We start from the raw sequence: 13,218 nt of genomic DNA on the forward strand, positions 1-13,218 counted from the left end.
GATCGTCGGGCCCGATGAGGCAGCTTCTCCTCCAGCCAGGGTGCGTCGCCTTGCAACACAACAAACCCCGCGACGGAGGTGATAGTGTCGGTATGAGGCGTGCGCGTGACGACGAGGCAGCTGGCCGGCCGGCCGCTGCAAACGGCGGCTAAGCCAGAGGCAGCAGAGAGCCAAGCGGAGGCGGTTGAGCCGGCGACCATGATAGGCGGGCTTGCGCGTCGTCGAAGAGGTACAAGGTAATTACGGACACATGCAAAGAGGTAGGTACCTAGGTAATTACCTAACTACCTACCTATCTCTCGACTCAAACGGACAGAAATGTGACTGCCGCGCAAGATGGCGACGACGGTATTCGCACTTCAGGCCGCATCCGGTACTCTGTTGGTACCCTCGTGTTATCGACGTAGGCGTCTTGCTCTGCCGATCGGCCCCTCCAACGGCTTAGCAGGGGAGAAGAACGAGGTACCCGTTGCGAACTTACAGTATTTGCTTACCCCGCGTTATCCCAGGGAGGGGCGGGTGATGTGCCAGGTTAGATGTACCTCTAGTGTACAAATGCGGATACTTTAGGGGGGCGCATTTTCGAGTAGCCCCTCCCTCTTCCTAGCGCAGATCATCGTCGACTGCGGCATCCCTTGCCCTCCTAGACAACATCGGCCCGTCCGAGGAATTCTCGAGCATTGAGCGAACGCGCAACCGCAAGGCGATCGCGGCAACGACCCCTCCCGGCCAGCGGTGTGAAAGGACGGCCGACGGGTGTGGCCCACCATGGATCTGCCCCAGTTGCCCAGGACCGAGGGCCCGCCATCTCACGGTGACGATTCTTGGCTTCGACGGGCCCCGGCTACCCTCTCAAAAGGCGGAAAAGCAACGACGGCAATGGCAGCTATATTTCTTGGCGTATCCATATTCGAGGCCAGGCCATGGCCCAAAGTCATTATTCCATTCCCCCTTTCTTGCAAAAAAAATCTGGCCCAGACTGTGTGTTGGCGATGTCTCGGATCTGGCGATATGCCGCCACGGACACGCGGCGGGAGTTGAGCGAAGGGAGGGACGGGGGGCCACACAGGCTAATCAGCGTTTGAGCAGAGTTCTGAGCCATCCATGAGCCACGCAAATTAGAAGCTCGACAGGATGAGCTCGGGGGCCAACGTCGCGGGCTTTACGGGGCTAGCATTTGCACTTGCCTAGTCCGTCTCGAAGGCACTCAAGATCCGGTCTAGCCACCGGGGACCAAGGTATCTGTGGGTTGTGGGGTGACGAGCTACTGACGTGCAAGGAAGGCGACTCGAGGAATTCCCTCGGAAAGCATGCGCGTGTTCCATCTCCTCCGATCCATTTGTCAAAGGATGCTACCCTATCGCCTTTGCAACCTTGACACGATGGCGAACATGTGGGAGGCATCGCAGAGGTCAGGACATCTAAACCTCCCCACAGCCCAGTACTGCTAGGTACACAATTTGCCCAGCGTCGATCCACTGTTGCCACCTGCACGCCCGCTGACTGGGGGGTGGCCGAGGGGGGGGAAGGCTGGACATGGGGTAGACGAATCTCCGGGAGTCGCAGTGGCTGGGCGGAAGCATCCGGAATGACGCTTTCCAGTCCCACAGTCAGGCAGAGAGGCCAGAACGATGAATCCGAAAACAAAGACGCGGTTAGCAGCTCCCTGCCAATTCCGAAGCTCCCTCGGACGAGGAGGCAGCCAAGTGTCCAAATGTGTCGGTCACGGTAATTTACCGCCCATCTCACTCAATTGTGTTTTTTTCCTTTTCGCCTCCAGGTCCCGACGGGCCCAGACAAAAGACGGGAGACACGCTGGGGGTTGGGGAAAAAGCAAGGAACGGCCTCGAAGGGGTTTAGCACGTACGCGTCCCTTTCGACCTTGTTGCCTCTTCTTTTGTCTCCTGCTCGTTTCCGGTCTCTTTTCCTTAGACGGACAATCATGGGCGCACCTGGAAAGTTGGCTCAAGGGCGCCCATTGCCATGACGGCGGGCCGATTCGTAGGCGATGTTTACCTCTACACCAGGCGGGTTGAGTGGTTTCTCCTTAGCAGCGCCGTGGACATCTCTGAGTCAGCGCGGTATGCCTCGCAAGGTGCCTTGGGTGCATGCACCTCATCACTGACCCATGCATCGTACCGCTCAGTGCCTCGATTGCTGCATCGAGCGGCCAAGCCTCAGCTTCCTCGTCAGACTGCAGAGAGGGGGGGCGGCCTCGTGGCCAGACACCCTCCTTTTCCCGACGACGGTCGATCCCCTTCGGCAGATCCTAGGCCGGGATCCATGCAGCTGACAGCAGGGGATGCCGAAAAGCGGCACGAGGTGAAAAATGAAACCCTCCTTTTCCCCAAACCAAGCACAGCATCTGCGGGAGGGCGCCGACTCTCGTCACGTGTGTTTCCTGCACCCCAACATCCCTGCCCCTCGCGTGCAGCAAGGCAAGGTAGCGGAGGTATATATCCACCATCGTGCCCCGGAACTCCAGTCAAAGTTTTTGCACTCGATAACAGCAAAAAGAATTGGTCCAACATACAGCAGCCGGTGTTCGCTGGTCGTCACCGACCCAACTACTAATCTGCCCCTTGCCTGGTTTATTTACCGAGATCGGACGGGATCGGATGCTTTCAAGCAGGTATGGCCGTATGTGAAAGACAGAGCCGCAATTCCAGCTGATGGATTCGATGGCCTGATCTTCGAGGATTTTGCCCCGTGGCCTCCGGTTAGCCTGCCACGTCATTGGCAGCTTTACTGCCTCTGACAGCACTGCTCATCCTACACTTGTAATTCCAAGCAAATAGGGGCAGAGGCTGCGTGTCAGCCTGTCGCCCGTCGGATGGCAACTGAAATCCGTCCACGCCATGTATCATGCAGCCTGTTGCAGGGTACCTTGCAGCGCCTCTGACCAGTCGTACGGCCTGGATGTCTGCACAGCGCGGGCGCAGCAGGCATCGCAGCCAATGAGCGGCGTCGCTGCTCCGTGGCTGACGGGGCCTCGAATGACCTCGCCGTGGTACCCCAAACCGATGGTCAGCAAGCCCTCAGCTTTCTTGGCGGCGCTCCGTACGAGGGCAGCAGCAGGCATTTTGCCCGTCTCGTCGTGGGCACGAGACCGGAAATTTTGCGCTGCACGCAAAGCCACCTAGACGGCCAGACGGATGCGGCTACGACATCGCTAACGGTGGCTCTGACGCCCTTTGTCCTTTTCCAAGGGTCCTGGTCTAGATCTCTGGCGGATGCACTACTGTATTGTACTACAATATGATTTCCACCCAAGTACGGATACGTGGAAGAAAGAAAAAGGAAGAGAAACGAGGCGGCCTGAGCTGCACTTGACCGACCTCGGGACTCGCACGAGAGGCTCACACGCACTGCGAATAACAATGCGAATAAGTCGGTGCCCTTGTTTTTTGGGTTTTTTTTGGGTTGTTGCTTCTTCGGGGGGAAGGGAAAGGGGGGGTCCCTCTCTTCATGTTTCTCCATGAGAGGGGGATGAAATTCTACGGCTGATCTGTGTGCCCATGCCACTGCACCAACAAGTCAGGCGGTGCTGTCAACCCGACGAGCCGTCATGGGCCGTGCCGTCCTGTCCCTCGCCCCCCTTTCTCGGGCCAGAAAAGCGCCTGTGCTCGGCTCGGATGACGAGGGACGGTTCCGGCGCACCGAGGCGGCCTTGCAGGCCTCGGACGCTGTGACGCCGGGGCAAGTGTGTATACACGCAAGGCTGGAGACTCTCCATTGCTCCTCGTCATATTGACGTGTGAGGATCATGCTGGTGGTGCATGTACGGACGGTCCCGACGGGAGAGCACAGCCGTCGCATCCATCCACGACGGCAAACGGGCGCCCCGGACGCACAGCCGGCCCGCGACCCTGCAAGCCACAGCGGTCTCGGGCAACCAGAACGGGAGAGGAGAGGGGAGCGAGACATTCTCGGACATTGGCGGCACGTCAGTGGTCCGTCACATGCTTGGGTCCTCTCAATCTCTCCCGTGCCCTGCTGGAGCCTTCTTTTTTCTTCTCGCGGGCTTCCACCGATGACAAAGGCTGAGACAAACTGGCCCTTCGCCGGAATGGAGGCTAGTTTTTTTCAGCAGCGTGAGATGGCCGACAATTCCAGCATTCCAGTCGAAGCCAACCGCCGGTGCGTACCGAGTACACAGTGCAAGCGATGATGGGTTGGGGCCGTGCCCTTCTGGGCCGCCGGCCGATACACCCGAGTATCCATCCGCTTGGTGATTGTGTGCGACAGGGAGTACAGTACTCATGCACGGCCATGTTGTGCAAATCTCCAATATCTCACCTACATACTGTGACAGCCGGAGTCTTTGTTGGTCGGTAGCGTGCATATGCTCGGTGACCTGTAACTCACATGCGGCTGCTGTCCGCTGGGTCTGCTTGTGCCCCTTGCCTCTTTTCTGCTGCAAAATGATGCCAGTTGATTAGCTACCGCCCACTGGCGTCGTGCATTCTGATGCATATGTATAGTACAGTACATAGGGTTGACGTCCGTGTTCGAGTGCTGTGCTGTGCGTATACAATGGGTGGTTCTGGCGTGGCGTTTCCAGGTCTGCGTGGGTTCGTCGCCGGAGATGGCTTCTGCTGGGCTTCAATGTGGTAGACATGGCTCTAGGGTAGGGAGACGACGATGCTCAGAACAGCACCTGGCGACGGGTTTGTTTCGAGTACTCTGACTCTGGCAAGGTCGCATGTTCGCATGTTGCACTCTCGACCTCGACGATATAATAAGCTATGCCTCGGCGCGTTGAATGGCAGTCTTCGGGAAAGCAAAGTGCCCGTCGCAAGTCATGACCCGCCGTGGTTCATTCGGATATGCCGTTGTGCGCCTCGCGTGGCTGCACCGGGGAGTGTGTACCCACCAGTACGTGCACTGTACAAGGTACAAGGGGGGCAAGACCCCGGGTCGAAGCCGGATTCGGGCCGGGGGCAGAGACTCCACCGTCACGCGAGGCGCTCAGTGGAGAAGGGAGAAGGCACGGAGCTAGCGGACTTTGATATAAACAGCCTTGATTACCCCGGGCATCGTCATGGCGAGACACAGAGGGAGAGCGCCGTTTCATGATTACCTGGGTCGAGTCGAGGGACTTTGTAGGTCGCAACTGCATCGGGTCTGCACAGTAGGTGCTCGACCATCATAAGTGGGTACTAGCCGACAGTTTGTATCCTATTCCTAGTGTATATACCGGTACCTTGTAAGTTGCAGTACATACATGGGCAATCCTTGGACACCACCTGCCCCTGGCAACAGGGCCGAACCGGCGCCGGGCTCCAATTTGCTCGTCAGCCGCTCGTGGCGGGGCACATGCTGTACCTGGCAGGTACCCTAGCCGCCACCGGCACTTCTGCCTTGTTCAAGGTACTGCACGGGTCGTTGCACCGCGCGCTGGGCTCCACCGTGACCAAAGAATATTGCCTGATCAGCAGTCACCAGTCACCAGAGAGGAAGGAAGCGAGGCCATCTCTTGCCTGGTCAGCCTTGTCCTGTTGGACGACTCCGTTCTCCACAGCCTTTTCAATCCTTCACCTTTTTTCTTTCTTTTCTTTTCTTGTCTTTCCACGGCCCACCTCGCGCGTGTCTGCTCACGATCCACATCACCGCCAACATACATGAGATGGACCGCGACTAGAGTGAGTGAGTGAGTGAGTGAGCGAGAGCCAGCGAGAGAGGAACAGAGAGTGGGAAGAAGCGAAGCAGCCTCGCTGTTCTATTCTTACTGTCAAAGCTGCGCCAGAGGCCCCCTTCCCCAGCTTTTGTCTCGCAACCGACCCCCTTTTCCTCTGCTCTGCCACGCTCGGCACGCGCCTCGTTGATTCATATACCTCCTTTACATCATCCATCTTCACCTACCCGAGGTATACATCCTCTCTTCGCCGCTTCAGAATCCTCCATCAAGGGCATCCGGTCATGTCGTCTTCGCATCGGAGACTCCCGCGGCCGCTCTACGGCTGACGCTGCCTCGTCCTCGCTCACCCCGTCTCATCGCTCAGTTGTCGCCTGCCCCTGACGAGGGCCTCCAAACCATGAGAGCTGATACGGCTTTGCTGCTCTGCGCAGCTCTGTCGGCCCAGTCCGCATCTGTAGCCGCCAGACGCGGTGCGCTTGCATCGCCGACACCCTCGTCTTCTCTTTGCTAACAAGAGACCGCCTTGCAGGAGCTTTGGGCCGCCGCAGCCAGCAATTCTATCCAAAAAACAGCACTCTTACACCCTCGCCGCCGCCGTCGGCTCTCGCCTTGTCTTCAGATGATACCTGGCCGAGTTCCCCCACGCCAGCCTCCTCTTCACCCCTAACAGTGGCTGTGCTCGCGGTCGAACCGTCCAGCCACGAGCCCCCAAGCAGTGATTCGTCAAGCGCCTCGTCAGCTACATATCTACCTTCAACCTTGCATGGGAACTCGACACAGCTCCTGTCTGCGGTCTCGCGACCCTCGATAACACCAGACAGCTTCTCTATACCAGGCCCTCTGTCGACTGAGCCACCCTCGCTGTCGCCCGAGGCCACCGTCACAGTCACCATCAACTGTCTGTCCGGAACCGACGGCTCGGACTGCACGGCACCAGTTACGATAAACAGGGCCGGCAATTACTCCGAGGCCGTCCCGACTTCCATGGACGACTGCACCAGCATCCCCGAGGACCGGCCCATCACGCACTTCTCCGTTGTCTACACCTCGACCGTGACCTTCTTCGGCAATAGGAGCGACTACACCCCTCCTTACGAGCCGCTGGCCACGCCCAACTTTTGCACGCCAACCTCGGCTCGGGCCTTCGCTCCGGCACACGGGCCGAGTCTCGAGCCCTTGGTCCATTATACTGCCGCTGGCATTAAACCCACCGCTAGGAAAGGCATGGCACATGCCTTCCGTCCCTCATTCACCTTCATCACGACCGACAAGAACCCCTCGGTCGCCTTTCCGTCTGATCCCCCACCTCGCTTTACTCCAACCCGAGGTCAGCTGGTAGAAGATCACGGAAACGCCGACCACAAACCGGCTGCTGGCGATGGTGGTTCCGGCGACGGGGATATCGGTAGCGTCATGCACATGACGGCTGCCGGCGGCGGCGATCACGGCAGTGGTGACCAAAAAAAGCCTGACGACGATGATCATCCTCGCATCGTTAATCACGGCAGCGGCAATCACAAGCCGGCTGGCGGTGCTGGTGATGGCGTCGGCGTCGACGTGAAACCCGCGGGACATGGGTTACCAACCCCCGATGCCGCGAGCGTGAAGCAAGGTAGACTTCCCAGCTTCAAGATCACAGCCCGGGGCAACCAAGTCACCATCAACGACAAGACATTTTCCGACCTGGAACCGGAAAAGACGTCTGTCGTGACTGCTAATGGTGCCCTGTTCACGATACTCCCCAACGCCATCGTGGGCGCGGGAGCAACGATTCAAAAGCCTGTACCAGCCGGGACCGTCGTCTCGGTAGCGACGCCCACGGGCGATGTGGTGGGCGGCTTACCCGTGACACTGAAGGGTTCCGAGGCCGTGGTCGGTGACGCAACATTGACAATGGTAGAAGAGGGCACCGCCACCGTCGTGGACGGCCAGCAAGTATCCCTCAAGCCGGGGACGCTGGTCGTCGGGATGCAGACTCTCTCTTTCGAGCCCGTGATGCCGTCGCGCGAGAAGGAGATGTTGGTCAAGGGCGGAGAACTGCTCACTGCCATTGGCCGGAGCGTTGTCGTCATACACTCGACGACATTCACCTACGGCCCCGCAGTCGCGGAGACAACCCAGGTTGTCAATGGCGACACCATCACCATTGGGCCCTCGGGCGTCTTTGTTCACGGCATCTTCATTGGCGGGCCATCGGCCAATGCCACAGAGACCAGGTTTGAGGTCGTGGGAGGCGCGACCATTACGAGAATCGCTCCCTCGCTGGCGGTCATCAATAGCGCAACCTTTACAATTGGGCCCGGAACCCACTGGACGACCACGGTCATCGCCGGGGAGACATTAACAATTGGGCCTACGGGGGTCGTCATGTCGACGGTGACGCTCAAGTATCCCTTTGGATTGGCCGTTACCTCGACAGTCAGGCCTACCGGGACATATTCCAGCGACGTGCCCGTTGAGACGGCAGGCAAGGGCGACGAAGGCGATGGCAGCGACAAAGGAGGCGACGACAGCGACAATGGCAGCGACGACGACAGCATGGGCAGCCTAGTAAGCCCCGAATTCCACGTGGGCTGGGTAGCTCTCAGCATAGCGATTGGCATTGTTCTATGGGTGTAAACAAGGAACACAGGCGGTGCATCATGATCTCGGCGCAACAAGTTCTGGCTAGAGGCTTGAAGTCCCAGCATTGCGGTAATAAGACTGGGTGGATGACGATGTCGATGTTGTGGGCCGCATAGTCCATGACCGCCTCGAATTTATTCTGGCGGCTTCTTTCTTCACTTGACCTAGTATCTGTTCCTTGTTATCTTGCCTTTTGCGATGTCGCAGTACATTTGGTTGGTCGGAGCATGCAGGTCATGGAGCTGTCTTTCTCTGCCGGGACTTTGGGCGGCAGAGGCTCTGCTCATCTAGGCTCCCACTTCTTGCTCGGCTTGTGTCATATTAGACGACGAGGACATTGGCTGGCGAGCGGCGTGTACTATGATGTGTATTCTTAATCCTGCATGGTCCAGAATCAGGGCCGGCAGTTCAACGGGAGCCACTCTTCCTTTTCAGTCGCCAAGCTCTGCCGAGCCCGTGACCTCATAAACCCTTGAGTGAATAACTGATTAGGTACGCAGCGGGGGCCCTGCTTGACCTGGGCACTTAACGTTGCAAGACCCCCCCCCCCCTTCAAAGGTTGTCCACATCGGCGAGGGGGAAGTCATCATGATAACATGCTATAGCAATGATAACACGAGCCACTGTGTTGAACAGACGGCAAGACGGGCTCCGCTGTTAAAGCTAAAGTTGAACCAACTAGCTACTATTGAGCGCACACGCACACAGGCAACCAAGTTGCCAAGCCGCCCAACGACTCCTTCAGCCAACTAATAACCCCATATCTCCCTCCAGATCCAATCCGCCACCCTCGTGTCCTCATCGGGTCACAGCTCCCGATGCCCAGAGAGCAAAGCAAGGGCCCGCCGCGCCGTCCACGAAGGCCCATTTCAAGCAGCCGCCCCTCCACTGGGCTGGGAGTTTCGTTATGGCGGTACCAGGGGGAGGGGGGTTAGGGGGTAGGAGTTGCTACATCCCTCCCTATCGCCAGCGTTGGCCCTTGCCCTTGCCGAAGCCGTCACTATCGAGCGGCGGAAAGTCGTCCTGTTGCACGCCGAGCCCGGCATTCGCTGGCGCCGGCGATGATGCCCTCTGCCGCCGCTGTTCCAGCTCCTGCATGCTTAGGCTCAGGGCAAGCGCCAGGTCCTCGTCCTCGTCCTGCGCCGCGGCGAACAAAGACGGCCCGCTCTCGGCGCCGTTCATGGGCGTGTGGTTCGCCGAGGGCGAGGGCGACGCCGAACCGGACCGCTTGCTCCTCCTGCCGCCCTGGGTCTTGTACTTGATGGAGAACTCAAACTCGCCCGGGCTGTTTCCTCGCGGTGACTGAACCGCGCCGTTGACTCCTTCTAGAAGCGACAGGCGGATCGCCTGCTGAATCTGCTGCTCCAGCTCGCTCTCGTCCTCCATCGCGGCGTGGGGTTGCGGGCTCACGGCGGCGACGCTGGGCTCCGGCGTGACTGTGTCGGCCGTCGTCTCGCTGAAGGACGACGCAGTGTCCACGCTTGCGTCGGCCGCCGAGTCGCTCGCTCGTCGCTGCTCGTCCTGCAGGAAAGCCTCTTCCGAAACCATCTGAGCGTAGCGCAAGGCCTCCTGTTCTGTCAAGTCCCCGAGAGCCCCCACTCCAAACCGCTTGTGAAGGCGTGCCTGCTCCCGCGCTCGCTGTTCGTTCTCCCGCCGAATCTCAGCTTCTTCGGCGGCGATGTACCCGGACACGGCACCGCCCAGTCGGCGGCTGGCGAGGCGGCCGTGGATGTCAGAGTGTCGAAGTCGACGCTTGCGACCCGTGGGATGGCTGGCCGAGCTGTAGGACCAGTAGCGCAAGAAGGCGCCAAAGGACACGACGCCTCGCAGCACAGTAGGGTCAGAATCAAGGTAGATGGCCCCGGCGGCCGAGTAGTTGGCACCGCGTAGGGCGGGATTCATGGCCAGCATGTGATGGGGGACGCGACCATTGGACCTAGCGTTGAGGGTTCTGAGGGGATCTCGTGTCGACGCCAGGGGGTCCCATGCCTGGACCAGACCGTCACTACCTCCATGGACGAGGTACAGGGCGGAGGCAGCCAGGCACGTAATGGCAGGAGAGTCGGTCTGGATGATTCGCAGAGGCAGAATATCCTTCAGGCCGTCGCTGTGCCGGGCATTCCAGGCGATGATGGCACCGCCCTTTGTGCCCACTGCAAGGAGCCGTGCTCTGCGTCCAGGTATCTCCCCTGTCACAAGGTCTTCCTTGCTCGCTGAATTTGGGGTCACGCCTGTCTCCTTGGCAACGTGAAGAGGGTCTTCGCCCAATGTGAGCAGGGAATGCGAAGAGCAATCCATGCCGCTGGCAGAAATGACGGCGTGGCTGTGACCTGTGAGCTCCAAGATCGAGCGGCGCCAATCGTGGAGAGCCGCTGATGGCTGGGACATCCGCCTCGAAGTTGGCGCCGAGAGAGGTGGTGATTGCGACCCGGCCACAGTTGGATTGGTCTCTTCCGACCCGAATATAGACGGCGCAGTCCGCACCGGGGATGTTGCGAGCTCAGCAGGTTTGATGTCCTGAGTCTGCATCATCGACATGACCGACCGAGCTAATCGACAGATGCGAGCTGGCCGGCCCTCTGCCAGTCCGCAGTCAATCACGAATATGCCTTCTCCAGCGCCGTGGCAGTCGTCTGCCGCAAAATCCACTTCCAGGCGGCGCTGCATGTCCCAGCCCACGTACTGTTCGCGAAAGTGAGCAGGCGTCTGGCGCATACAATGTTCAATCCCTCGAGCCTCGGCAATGAGCTGCTCCTGGCTGGGCTCCGTGGCATGGGACGGGAAGTGCGATGGGCAGGCGTCACGTACGGCACCCCTGTCCACCTCGTTGGAACGCGCGACCCGACGAGTGTCCTCGATGAGGCGCCAGCGCGCTGATCGACCGGCGGACCAAGCGTGCCGTAAGAGATCATCATCATTCGCCCGATTAACCGTGGTGGCGAGCGCCTCCGTCAGGTAGTAAACCTCTCCCAATGCAGTCAGAGCGACAGCCCAGACCCTCGACGACGACTTGCGCTTTACGCTGTAGCCATCGTCGATCTTGAGAGATATGATGGGAACACCGGGGCTGACAACCCAGCGGGCAGTCATGTCGCCGGCGGCATACCGTGGTCCACTATGATCCCAGCCCAGTGAATAGGCCGTCACCACTCCCAGGCTGGAGCCGGTGAACATGCCACACATGGACTGCGTGTTGGCTGGTACTGCCGAGGACTTGGCGATCCAAACGCTGCAAACGGCTTCCAATGTTTCAGGAATCCTAGGTATCTCGGGGTATGCGTCCACGGCACCACCCTCGGCGCCGAGGTAACGGCCAGACATGTCACTGACTCCTCGAAAGTACGCACGGCCACCCGGGAAGCCTTCGCCTAGGAGGACCCCGTGCGGCTGGCTTACGTCCATGACATTGGGCGCAGCGGCTGCGCCCTCCCCCAAGCCGTAGGGGACAATGTTTGGCATCGCCTCCTGAAGGTGGGTAGCCATGTAGGGATCTTCGAGGCCCCATTTCTCAATCTTTCCGCTCGTGGGGTCGCTGAGGGTTGCGACGCCGAGATCGCCGGCTCCGTGGATGACCCGCGGCGACTTCTTTCCATTAGAGAGGACGGCATGGATGTTTGTCACGAGCCAAGGAAGCTTCGAGTTGTACGTCAGGACCGCACTGTTCTTTTTCCCGGACAGGATGGTGCGGCCCGACGAGCCGATACTTCCGGAGCTGGTACCCGGCTTCCCTCGCGCCAGGCTTCGAATAAGACGCGTCCTGAAGATATACTCGCTTCTCCACGTGGCCAGGCAGGTGAGGCGGCCAAAGTAGCGAGTCTCCAGCCGCACACGATCAAACGCCTCGGCCCCTGCCTCGGCATCCGCCTCGGTCGGCCCGCTTTGGAGGGTGATATGGCCTGAGAAGTAGCGCATAAAAGCCATTCGCCAAGCGTGCGGAGTCGTCACGAGCGCGTAGAAGCGCTTCGACACCAGAGCGACGGAGGCGTGCGAGTCGGGGTGGAGATGCGACAATATGTGCGTCAGGATCTCTATTGACCAGCAGTTAGACATTGCGCTAGATTTCGGAAGCCGATGGGCACTTACCGTTAGGAAAGTCTGCGAGCTGCGTGCCGCTGGATGAGCCGGAGCGCCTGACGACTTTGAAGCCTATGGACTGTTTCGGCGTGGCGGGAGTCAGGGCATTTTCGTAATCCAAAATCCTTTGGCCCACAGCAGGGCGAGAACTGCCATCGCTGGTCCCGTCGGCGGGCTTCAATCCACGCAGTTGCTCCCTGAGCTGGCGGGCGTCGAGTGCATCCAGAGAGCCGCGTCGGCCGTTGAGGACTGAGCGCGGCGAGGGGCTGCCAGAGCCAGGAGGGTCGACGGGGCGAAGGAGGTGAAGATGGCTCGGTCCATGTTTAAGGGCTTGAACAGGGTTTGACAAAGGGGGGTTGCTGGACTGAGGACGTTGTTCTGGACTCTCAGAAGGCACTCGTTGCATATAGCTTGACGCGGATTTACGGCAGGTGGCTTGGCTGTCGACTGTGCCCGAGATGTCTGCACAGTCCGGGAGACGAGCGAGTCAAGGTCGTTGATCAGGGATACGAGTGCGTTTGTAGAGTCGAACGATGCGTGAGCTCAGGGAGACGAGAGGATGGTGGTGATTGATCGAGGTGGCCTTGAGCGCGTTTCGTCGCGCCCCAAACCAGACGAGGTTTGGCTGGCCGCCCCTGAGTGGATTTGCCGGAGATGAGCCGGGCGAAATGACAGTACATAACTACAAGTCATGGAGCAACCCAGATTATCAGGTATGTATCTATTGAGATACCTATTTTCTCATAGATTCACTCATCGATGGACGAAACCACCTTGTCTCACCATGATACGACCCGTGCCTCTTCTCTTGGACTCTGCGGTGCGGCAAGAGGGGAAGAGGGAGAGCGAGGGCGGTGAAGAGCCAGCAGACGGCGACC

At 59.3% G+C, this 13,218-nt stretch overlaps 2 protein-coding genes across 2 annotated transcripts; one reads left to right on the top strand and one right to left on the bottom strand.

Moving 5' to 3' along the window:
- Window positions 1-6,625: 6,625 nt before the first annotated feature.
- Window positions 6,626-8,260, top strand: HRG_04995 (uncharacterized protein; the record flags this gene model as incomplete). The annotated part of the gene is made up of 1 exon (XM_044863466.1): window positions 6,626-8,260. The coding sequence occupies one exon, from the start codon at window positions 6,626-6,628 to the stop codon at window positions 8,258-8,260; it is 1,635 nt and encodes a 544-aa protein (XP_044722080.1).
- Window positions 8,261-9,226: 966 nt separating this feature from the next.
- Window positions 9,227-12,746, bottom strand: HRG_04996 (f-box-like domain-containing protein; the record flags this gene model as incomplete). Its single annotated transcript, XM_044863467.1, has 4 exons — window positions 9,227-9,289; window positions 9,335-9,625; window positions 9,677-12,294; window positions 12,350-12,746. 4 exons carry the CDS (start codon window positions 12,744-12,746, stop codon window positions 9,227-9,229), a joined length of 3,369 nt encoding a protein of 1,122 aa, XP_044722081.1.
- Window positions 12,747-13,218: the final 472 nt, after the last annotated feature.

Source organism: Hirsutella rhossiliensis (genome assembly GCF_020360975.1).
Source record: "Hirsutella rhossiliensis strain HR02 chromosome Unknown scaffold00004, whole genome shotgun sequence".
Lineage (NCBI taxonomy): Eukaryota > Fungi > Ascomycota > Sordariomycetes > Hypocreales > Ophiocordycipitaceae > Hirsutella > Hirsutella rhossiliensis.